The sequence below is a fragment of the Corella eumyota genome, chromosome 6 (genome assembly GCF_963082875.1).
Source record: "Corella eumyota chromosome 6, kaCorEumy4.1, whole genome shotgun sequence".
NCBI lineage: Eukaryota > Metazoa > Chordata > Ascidiacea > Phlebobranchia > Corellidae > Corella > Corella eumyota.
In genome coordinates, this window is record NC_137495.1 from 15,447,391 (window position 1) to 15,458,762 (window position 11,372).

The 11,372-nt window shown below is 36.3% G+C and overlaps 1 protein-coding gene across 1 annotated transcript; it reads right to left on the reverse strand.

Annotated features, from left to right (window-relative positions):
• Positions 1 to 7,220: 7,220 nt before the first annotated feature.
• LOC145755974 (alpha-tectorin-like) lies at positions 7,221 to 10,961 on the reverse strand. Its single transcript, XM_082572185.1, has 6 exons — positions 10,797 to 10,961; positions 10,340 to 10,410; positions 10,002 to 10,185; positions 9,798 to 9,893; positions 9,496 to 9,598; positions 7,221 to 7,279 (listed from the first exon to the last, which is right to left on the reverse strand). Exons 1-6 carry the CDS (start codon positions 10,959 to 10,961, stop codon positions 7,221 to 7,223), a joined length of 678 nt encoding a protein of 225 aa, XP_082428311.1.
• Between the last annotated feature and the right edge of the window lie 411 nt (positions 10,962 to 11,372).

Genomic DNA, 11,372 nt, shown 5'->3' on the forward strand with positions numbered 1-11,372 from the left:
TGCTGGCATGTTGTAGCATCGTGTAAGACCTGAGATCCTGGGTTTGATTCCCACTGCTGGCATGTTGTAGCATCTTTGAGTAAGACCTGAGATCCACGGTTTGAGTTCTCATGCTAGCATGTTGTAGCATCCTTGAGTAAGACCTGAGATCCAAAGTTTGATTCCCACTGCTTGCATGTTATAGCATCCTTAAGTAAGACTTGAGATCCTGGGTTTGATTCCCACTGCTGGCATGTTGTAGCATCCTTAAGTAAGACCTGAGATCCAAGGTTTGATTCCTACTGCTGGCATGTTGTAACATCCTTAAGTATTTCTGAGATCCTGGGTTTGATTTCCACTGCTGGCATGTTGTAGCATCTTTGAGTACGACCAGAGATCCTGGGTTTGATTTCCACTGCTAGCATGTTGTAGCATCTTTGAGTAAGACCAGATATCCTGGGTTTGATTTCCACTGCTAGCATGTTGTAGCATCTTTGAGTAAGACCAGAGATCCTGGGTTTGATTTTCACTGCTAGCATGTTGTAGCATCTTTGACTAAGACCTGAAATCCTGGGTTTGATTCCCACTGCTGACATGTTGTAGCATCTTTGAGTAAGACCAGAGATCCTGGGTTTGATTTCCACTGCTGGCATGTTGTAGCATCTTTGAGTAAGACCTGAGATCCTGGGTTTGATTCCCACTGCTGGCATGTTGTAGCATTATTGAGTAAGACCTAAGATCCTGGGTTTGATTTCCACTGCTTGCATGTTGTAGCATCCTTAAGTAAGACTTGAGATCCTGGGTTTGATTCCCACTGCTGGCATGTTGTAGCATTCTTAAGTAAGACCTGCGATCCTGGATTTGATTCCCACTGCTGGCATGTTGTAGCATCTTTGAGTAAGACCTGAGATCCACGGTTTGAGTTTTCATGCTAGCACGTTGTAGCATCCTTGAGTAAGACCTGAGATCCTGGGTTTGATTCCCACTGCTTGCATGTTATAGCATCCTTAAGTAAGACTTGAGATCCTGGGTTTGATTCCCACTGCTGGCATGTTGTAGCATCCTTAAGTAAGACCTGAGATCCAAGGTTTGATTCCTACTGCTGGCATGTTGTAACATCCTTAAGTATTCCTGAGATCCTGGGTTTGATTTCCACTGCTGGCATGTTGTAGCATCTTTGAGTAAGACCAGAGATCCTGGGTTTGATTTCCACTGCTAGCATGTTGTAGCATCTTTGAGTAAGACCAGATATCCTGGGTTTGATTTCCACTGCTAGCATGTTGTAGCATCTTTGAGTAAGACCAGAGATCCTGGGTTTGATTTTCACTGCTAGCATGTTGTAGCATCTTTGACTAAGACCTGAAATCCTGGGTTTGATTCCCACTGCTGACATGTTGTAGCATTATTGAGTAAGACCAGAGATCCTGGGTTTGATTTCCACTGCTGGCATGTTGTAGCATCTTTGAGTAAGACCTGAGATCCTGGGTTTGATTCCCACTGCTGGCATGTTGTAGCATTATTGAGTAAGACCTAAGATCCTGGGTTTGATTTCCACTGCTTGCATGTTGTAGCATCCTTAAGTAAGACTTGAGATCCTGGGTTTGATTCCCACTGCTGGCATGTTGTAGCATCGTGTAAGACCTGAGATCCTGGGTTTGATTCCCACTGCTGGCATGTTGTAGCATTCTTAAGTAAGACTTGAGATCCTGGATTTGATTCCCACTGCTGGCATGTTGTAGCATCTTTGAGTAAGACCTGAGATCCACGGTTTGAGTTCTCATGCTAGCATGTTGTAGCATCCTTGAGTAAGACCTGAGATCCTGGGTTTGATTCCCACTGCTTGCATGTTATAGCATCCTTAAGTAAGACTTGAGATCCTGGGTTTGATTCCCACTGCTGGCATGTTGTAGCATCCTTAAGTAAGACCTGAGATCCAAGGTTTGATTCCCACTGCTGGCATGTTGTAACATCCTTAAGTATTCCTGAGATCCTGGATTTGATTCCCACTGCTGGCATGTTGTAGCATCTTTGAGTAAGACCAGAGATCCTGGGTTTGATTTCCACTGCTAGCATGTTGTAGCATCTTTGAGTAAGACCAGAGATCCTGGGTTTGATTTCCACTGCTAGCATGTTGTAGCATCTTTGAGTAAGACCTGAAATCTTGGGTTTGATTTCCACTGCTGACATGTTGTAGCATCCTTAAGTAAGACCTGAGATCCAAGGTTTGATTCCTTCTGCTGGCATGTTGTAACATCCTTAAGTATTCCTGAGATCCTGGATTTGATTCCCACTGCTGGCATGTTGTAGCATCTTTGAGTAAGACCAGAGATCCTGGGTTTGATTTCCACTGCTAGCATGTTGTAGCATCTTTGAGTAAGACCAGAGATCCTGGGTTTGATTTCCACTGCTAGCATGTTGTAGCATCCTTGAGTAAGACCAAAGATCCTGTGTTTGATTCCCACTGCTTGCATGTTGTAGCATTCTTAAGTAAGACCTGCGATCCTGGCATTGATTCCCACTGCTGACATGTTGTAGCATTCTTAAGTAAGACCTGCGATCCTGGCATTGATTCCCACTGCTAGCATGTTGTAGCATCCTTAAGTAGGCCTGAGTTCCTGGGTTTGATTTCCACTGCTGGCATATTGTAGCATTTTTAAGTAAGACTTGAGATCCTGTAATTGATTTCAACTGCTAGCATGTTGTAGCATCCTTAAGTAGGCCTGAGGTCCTGGGTTTTATTTCCACTGATAGTATGTGTAGCATCCTTAAGTAAGACCTGAGGTTCTGGGTTTGATTCCTACTGCTGACATGTTGAAGCATTCTTAAGTAAGACTTGAGTTCCTCGGTTTGATTCCCACTGCTGTCATGTTGTAGCATCCTTAAGTATGACCTGAGATCCTGGGTTTGATTTCCACTGCTGGCATGTTGTAGCTTCCTTGAGTAAGACCCGAGGTCCTTGGTTTGATTTCCACTGCTGGCATGTTGTAGCATTCTTGAGTAAGACCTGAGATCCTGGGTTTGATTCCAACCGCTGGCATGTTGTAGCACTCTTAAGTAAGACTTGAGATCCTGGGTTTGATTCCCACTGCTAGCATGTTGTAACATTCTTAAGTAAGACCTGAGATCCTGAGTTTGATTCCCAATGCTAGCATTTTGTAACATTCTTAAGTAAGACCTGAGATCCTGGGTTTGATTCCCACTGCTGGCATGTTGTAACATTCTTAAGTAAGACTTGAAATCCTGGATTTGATTCCCACTGCTGGCATGTTGTAACATCCTTGAGTAAGACCTAAGTTCCTAGGTTTGATTCTCACTGCTAGCATGTTGTAGCATCTTTAATGAAGACCTGAGTTCCTGGGTTTGATTCTCACTGCTAGCATGTTGTAACATTCTTAAGGAAGACCTAAGATTCTGGGTTTGATTCCCACTACTGGCATGTTGTAGCATTCTTAAGTAAGACCTGAGATCCTGGATTTGATTCCCACTGCTGGCATGTTGTAGCATCCTTGAGTAAGACCTAAGTTCCTAGGTTTGATTCTCACTGCTAGCATGTTGTAGCATCTTTAATGAAGACCTGAGTTCCTGGGTTTGATTCTCACTGCTAGCATGTTGTAACATTCTTAAGGAAGACCTAAGATTCTGGGTTTGATTCCCACTACTGGCATGTTGTAGCATTCTTAAGTAAGACCTGAGATCCTGGATTTGATTCCAACTGCTGGCATGTTGTAGCATACTTAAGTAAGACCCGTGATCTTGTGTTTGATTCCCACTGCTGGCATGTTGTAACATCCTCAAGTAAGACCTGAGGTCTGCGGTTTTATTCCCACTGCTAGTATAGTGTAGCATCTTTAAGTAAGGCCTGAGGTTCTGGGTTTGATTTCCACTGATGGCATGTTGTAGTATCCTTAAGGAAGACCTAAGATCCTGGGTTTAATTCCCGCTACTGGCATGTTGTAGCATCCTTAAGGAAGACCTAAGTACCTGGGTTAATTTCCGCTGCTGGCATGTTGTAGCATTCCTGAGTAAGACACCAATTTTTCCGACTGCTGGTATTTTTATAATTTCTGAAGAAGAGTTAAAGTTTTGGGTTAAATTCTCGACTAGAGGCAAATTTTCATGAACATTTTTGGTAAAAAGAAAGCTTTAAATTAAATTGTAGCTGACGATTGATTTTGGCTTGAAGTTTACTTTGTCTAGCGCTTTATTTGATAGCGAAAATCATGCAGTTAAGCTATATGCTATTACCACACCATGCTGTTGTGGCAAGCGCTTAATTCTTAACCGCTTTCCAACGGGTTAAGTTCATACGAGTTCACCGAGCCGACATGTCTTTAAAGTTGGTTCGGGCGTTAAGAAATTAACGGCAAATGACGACGTTTTACCGGTCAGGCCATAAACAATGCAATTTAACAGGCCAAACAACGCAATTTATCGGAACAACGCACAACACAATGCCAACAAATAGACTTCTAACCGCTCCAGACCGGTTCTAAAACGTCATCGAAATAGAAGAAACCAAGAAAAGAACGACTCGACTTTAGCAATAAAGGCTATGATAGAACCTGTGGTGACCCCAAATCAGACAACTAACAATCCACAAACTAAAATTCAATAAACCTCAAACCACCCCTATTATTATTATTATTTAAATTTATATTTAGTCAATATTTTAAGTTTTTGTTTTCACTTACAAGATGCAAAGTAACAATAAATTTAGGTTACCATTAAAAAGATAAAATCAAATGTAATTTTATTAGCAAAAAAACAAAGTTAAACTAAATTGGGGAAATCACATATATTGTTGACCATCTTTTATTATTCAACACCCTTTCTTTTACTCATTAGACTGCTCGAAACCATTATTTTGCATTTACGACATTTTTGTCGAATTAGTACACTCTTTGTGGGATTTCTTGTTTTTCAGTTTCACTAAATTGTTGGTATATTTTATCAGCTAGTTTATCATACTTTAAAGCTTCATCTTGTTTACCCAATGCTTTGTAGCATGAGTGTAACTCATAATAAATATCATATTGTGCTAATGTTGGCTTAACTGTTAGTTTGTTAAGTAAAGTTTGTGCTTCGTTGTATTTTAATATTGCTTGGTCATATTTACCAAGACTTCTATAACATCCTCCCATACATCGATATATGTTTGTCATTTTGTTTGGATATTTGCAAATATCTTTTTTTTTCAACTTTAAATGTTGTAAATAAGTTGAAAGTGCGCTTTCTGGTTTGTTTAGTTTAAGTAGTGCAATGGCACTTTTATCAAGTATTGTAAGCTGTAATCCGATATCCTGGTTTGGTATTGGAAATTGTTGGAAAAATTGTTGAGATATTTCTTCTATTTTATCGTATTCTTTAAGTTCACACAGACATTGTATTCTTATACATAAATGATATATCTTATCGTAAAGTTCAATAGGTTCAGTTTGTTTAAGCAATTTTAATGCAACTTGGAAGTTTTTTTGACCAAAATAAGCATCACAAACAAAAAGTTTAATTCGAATTCCTTCAATATCATTTTTTAACCAGTTTAATGATTTTCTTTTCTCCCATTCTGATATAATTTGTTTGGGTTGAAACAAAATATGTAAACTCCACCAATATGATAAATTTGTTTTTCGTTGATCTGGAATGGGAATTGGACGTAGGAACCCTTTTTCTACTTGTTCAACTAGAAGTTGTGTGAATAATTTTAAATTTACCAACACCTCCAAAAATCTAACAAGACTTGCTGCTCCAACAGCATGAACTAATGCCTGAGCAGGATTAAAATCTAAACCGTAAAATGTTTTTCCTTTATCAATATAATCATCTTGACCTTGTTTTTCTGTGTAAAGTTTGAGTCTAACTTCATAAGCAACAGACAGAGCATATTTAAGATGATGGGAAGTCCTTGAGTCAATTCTTTGTTGATTTTCTAACTTATTTATTGCTTCAAATCCAGTGGTAAAAACTTTGTGAAAGTCGCAAAAAATTGTTAAAAATAGTGAAAGAGTTCTATAAAGAATTCGTTTCATATTGAACTTTTCATTGTACATGCTAAATGCATTAGAATAAGGCAAAAAATCTATTTTTTTGAACTCTTGAACTAAATCTAATTTGGTTTGGGAAAAATCTTTTGTTTTAAGTTTTTGTTTAACCAGATCACAATATTGCGTGTGAATATCTTCATCTCCATAAACAAAACATGTTCGTTTCAACACAGCAGCTAAGTGATAACCATTCTTCAAATCCACATTAAAGTCAAGATACTTGATCATTTCACTGACAGGTTGAATTAGTTCTGTTGGCCATGGCTTGTTTGTGGTACCTTCTTGTCTTCCTAGTGGAAAAATACAAGCAGAAGGCACCATTCCATCAAAAGAAATTCCTCGTTTAGTTAAATCGTCAAAGAACCAATTAATTCCACTTTTATTGTAATAATCATTTAAGGATGGAATTGCAACATTGGGAATAATAGTTTCTCCTAAATTTAAGATAATAAAATGAAAAATAACAGAAAACCATCTAAAATACTCAGTGCTATTGTCATTGTTCTTTACATTGTCATCCAGCAAAATCATGTGCTCAAAATCAGAGTAAGGAGTTATTTCCTTTCGTGCAAGAGACCCCATTCCAGCTATGGCAAATGTACATGGAGGTTTTCCCATGATTTTTTCACACTTTTCAGCTATTAACTGCATGATAGAAGTGTATTGGCTGGCTATATCATCTTGTATAGCACAAACAGTTTGTATTTTATAACATTCTAGTTGTTTTAATTCTGCATCTGATATTTCATAAGGAATATGTTCTAACTGCGACAATTTATTTTCAGTATTTTCTCTCAGTTTTTTAACTTTTTCAGCAACTTTTGCGGAAATATTTCTTAAATTTGCCAAAGGTTGATCTGCTTTTGATATGTTAAGCAAATGTGAGCAAAGATTATCCAGATCTTTTTTAATTGTTTCAACATTTGAAGGATTTCTCACTATAGCTGAATTTAAAAGTGCACAACTTCTTATCAAGCTTAATTTATCAGGACTTTTCTTCTTATAAAGCAACCCCATTTTGTGAAGAATTTCTGCTGATTCTTGTGGTTTAATTTCCTTCCACTTTCCATCTTGTGTTTCTACACAAAGTGGTTTTAACTCAGCAGCAAGTTTGTTTTCCTTTTCTTTAAACTTCATTTTAGTCAAGTTCTTAATATTTTACTCAAATGTAAATTACTGCCCGACTGCCACAGTATTAAACTATAAATAATAATCGTTAAAATAATATTGTGAAATAACTTGGTCACGAGGTTTGTTTGCTAAGTAAACATTTAATGACAAAAATACAAATTCTTTAATGATTAACTGACACATCCGTATAAACCTTGCAAAAAAAAGGATTTATTTAATAAATCAAAGGTGGTTTAAAATTATTTGATTATTTTTAATTAAGGTATTTATTATAAATTTATAAATTTAGCAAAAAACCAACCTAATCAAAAATTTCAAATAAATTAATAAATAAAATTTTAAATACTTTATTATTAGAATAAAAATAGGAGCTTTTCTTACTTAACAATTGCCTAACTGGAATTAAACAATAATATTGCAACAAAATAAATTTTAAATTATTTTTATATTATTGCTTAAATTTTAATAAGCAAAAAGTCTGGTTAGCAATTTAATTGTAACAAACATAAAAGTTTTAAGTTCAAATATCTTTTATTGATATTACATATATAATCGACCTTCAAAATGTCTAAAAGTAATCTTCGATTTTTATTAAACAAACAGGATTTTAAATATAGTGAACAAAATTATTTTAACCAGTTTAAGTTATTGGTATAAGGATATACTTTGGACCAAATTTTGAATGCCTCAAATTGAGGTTTAATTTTTTATAAATAAAATCAATCATTAATTTTTAAGTTAATGATATAATATTGTACATTTTTTTTTTGATTACTGATTATTAAAATCATAAATAGGAGAATTAAAATACAATCTTGCAATAAACGACAATTTTTTTTATTCTAGCAAGATGCAAGATGATATAAAATATAAAGGTTTAAACTTCTGCTAAGCTAAATTTCCATTAACACTTAGCGGGTTAACTAATCAGGCAGTTTTAATACATAATATATCATATACCTAATTGCCAAAGTTAACTTAAGGCTGAGTTGGAGTAACAACTACGAACTAATGCACGCTGTATTCCCAATATTCTGATTTTTATTTATTAATTAATAAAACCTTTAAAGAAGAGAAGTATTTATTTACGTTTTTTATTAGAGTAACACACTTGTTTGTTATTATGTATTATTGTAATAATGACGGTCTGAATATGAAATATTCTGTCAGCAGCTCAAGTTAAATTAATTTGTTTAGATTCTTTTATATAAGAAAACTATAATCACGCAAAATACCAAAAACAAGAAAATCTTTAAAATTGAATTCGTCATTTTAGCAATTTCCCAGTTTTGATTCTCTATATATAAAAGTCAATGTTAAAATTAAAAATTCAGGAGCTACAAAACAAGGATCCTTGGTTTTAGTTAAAATTGGTACAACATGTCAGCAGTGGAAAACAAACACAGGACCTTAGGTCTTACTTAAGAATGCTACAACATGTCAGCAGTGGAAAACAAACACAGGACCTTAGGTCTTACTTAAGAATACTACAACATGCCAGCAGTGGAAATCAAACCCAGGATCTCAGGTCTTACTTAAGAATGCTACAACATGCCAGCAGTGGGAATCAAACCCAGGATCTCAGGTCTTACTTAAGAATGCTACAACATGCCAGTAGTGGGAATCAAACCAAGAACCTCAGGTCTTACTTAAGGATGCTACAACATGCCAGCAGTGGGAATCAAACTCAGGGTCTTAGGTCTTACTTAAGGATGCTACAACATGCCAGTAGTGGGAATCAAACCAAGAACCTCAGGTCTTACTTAAGAATGCTACAACATGCCAGCAGTGGAAATCAAACCCAGGATCTCAGGTCTTACTTAAGAATGCTACAACATGCCAGCAGTGGAAATCAAACCCAGGATCTCAGGTCTTACTTAAGAATGCTACAACATGCCAGTAGTGGGAATCAAACCAAGAACCTCAGGTCTTACTTAAGGATGCTACAACATGCCAGCAGTGGGAATCAAACCCAGGGTCTTAGGTCTTACTTAAGGATGCTACAACATGCCAGTAGTGGAAATCAAACCAAGAACCTCAGGTCTTACTTAAGAATGCTACAACATGCCAGTAGTGGGAATCAAACCAAGAACCTCAGGTCTTACTTAAGGATGCTACAACATGCCAGCAGTGGGAATCAAACCCAGGGTCTTAGGTCTTACTTAAGAATGCTACAACATGCCAGCAGTGGGAATCAAACCCAGGATCTCAGGTCTTACTTAAGAATGCTACAACATGCCAGCACTGAGAATCAAACCCAAAATTCCAGGGCTTCAAAATGCTAGCTATAAAAATCAAACCCAGGATCTTAGATCTTACTCAAGATAAATATATTTTGACTTACCAACGCAAGTTCGTCCATCTTCAGCAATAAAAGTATTTCCAAGACAGGAACAAACCTTTCGGTCACCAACTATGGAACATAACTCAGCACAACCCCCATTGTTCTAGAATTTACACAAACTGTTAGGACTTAAATTTTTAAATCAGTGGGGATTAAACCAAAGACATCACGTAGTATAGCCAAGTGTTATACCTCTTACATTATATAAACCTTCACAGATTTAAAATGTCCCTTAAAATATATTAATATTTATTCACACGTACAATTCATTTACATTCTAAAAGTTTAATCAACTAACTCACGTAAGTACACTCATCTGAGTTAATTTGAATCGGCCCAACACTTAACAAGTGGCCGCTAGAAGGAGGAAGTGAGCGCCGCTTTCGTTTCATGCAATCCTAAACAAAATTTATCAAATTAAAATGTCATAAATTAAGCAATATTAGGGAGTTGTCATGGCAATTAATTTCCATAGTTGTTACAAAGTTGTCATGACAATTAATTACGTTTGTCGTGCACATGGATCCTGCCACTGTTGCGTCACAAAAGGTGACAGAACAATGGACAAATATTCTGGAATCAGTGATGTTGGTCCAAACAAAGGATCGAAATCTGAAGCGAACAACTTCGGCAAAGTTGTCAATCACTGAGATGACGTCATCTGGATCAAATTCGTTGTTGGCGGGACATCTGGGGAATTGTTTGAAGAAATAAAAGTTGATTTTTGTTATAAGAGTGAGCCAAATGATTGACGACTATGCCAGTAGTGGAAATTAAACCAATAACCTTGTTCGGTATCATACCAACAATTACAACAAAGTATTGAACAAATTGCACAACTTACCCATCAACAATGATCGGATAAGTTAAATTTCCATCGGGTTCGTTGTAGGGACTTGCCCAGCATGCTGTAGCCTACAAAAATAAATATTTATTAAAGTTAAAATTAATTTATCCTCAATGTTGGAACTTCACGACAGAAACATAAAATAACATTTGGTATCCTGACCCAGTTTTGAATTGACTTTGCCAGTTTGTTATATTTCTATATTTTTTAATATAATTTCCCGGTAATTACCTGCTGATCGTTTTGACTCAGCAGAAGTTTATATTGTTTGTAGCACCTTACTCAAGTGCATTACGTCATGAAAACAGTGGGAAACAAATTCTAAACCTCATGTAGTTTTCTAAACCTCATAGAATGCCAAAGTTAACAAAATAGTTATATTGCTGCTTTATATTCTTTATAATGTGACAAAACTCGACATGGAGTGGTTATTTTTACTTTTTTAAGTTATTACTTGTAGGATAAAGTCAGAGCTAGTGACGTCATCAGTGATTTGAACGTAAATGTAATCTGGGACTTGAACAGTTTGGTCGTTGAAAGATTCGTTGAAATGTTCGGTGGAGTAAAGAGAGACTTCAACGTTGAAATTACCTGAAATTACCTTCTGGGTTTGGGGCATTGTCATGACAACAGAGCAGAATTAAAACAATGGGTTTGGGGCATTGTCATGACAACAGAGCAGAATTAAAACAATGGGTTTGGGGCATTGTCATGACAACAGAGCAGAATTAAAACAATGGGTTTGGGGCATTGTCATGACAACAGAGCAGAATTTAAACCATGGGTTTGGGGCATTGTCATGACAACAAGGCATGGGTTTGGGTTTATTAAAACAACTGTGCCATCGTTATTCAATGTGAAAAAGTCACTTGACCGAAAGAAGGAATAAAAACACTTAAAAGATAAAAACTTTAAACAGTGTAATTAACAATGTACATTTGATTAAACAATAGACTTTTATGATGTCATAATGAGCATTGCTTAAATTTAAAAACTGCAAGTCAACTGATTTTGCTGAGTCAGCACCAAA

Coding starts and splice junctions, on each gene's coding strand:
- LOC145755974 (XM_082572185.1), bottom strand. CDS start 10,961: ATGCCCCAAACCCAGAAGGTAATTTCAGGTAATTTCAACGTTGAAGTC. Junction 10,186..10,339: donor TATCCGATCATTGTTGATGG/GTAAGTTGTGCA, acceptor ACAATTCCCCAG/ATGTCCCGCCAACAACGAAT. Junction 9,599..9,797: donor ACTCAGATGAGTGTACTTAC/GTGAGTTAGTTG, acceptor TGTAAATTCTAG/AACAATGGGGGTTGTGCTGA.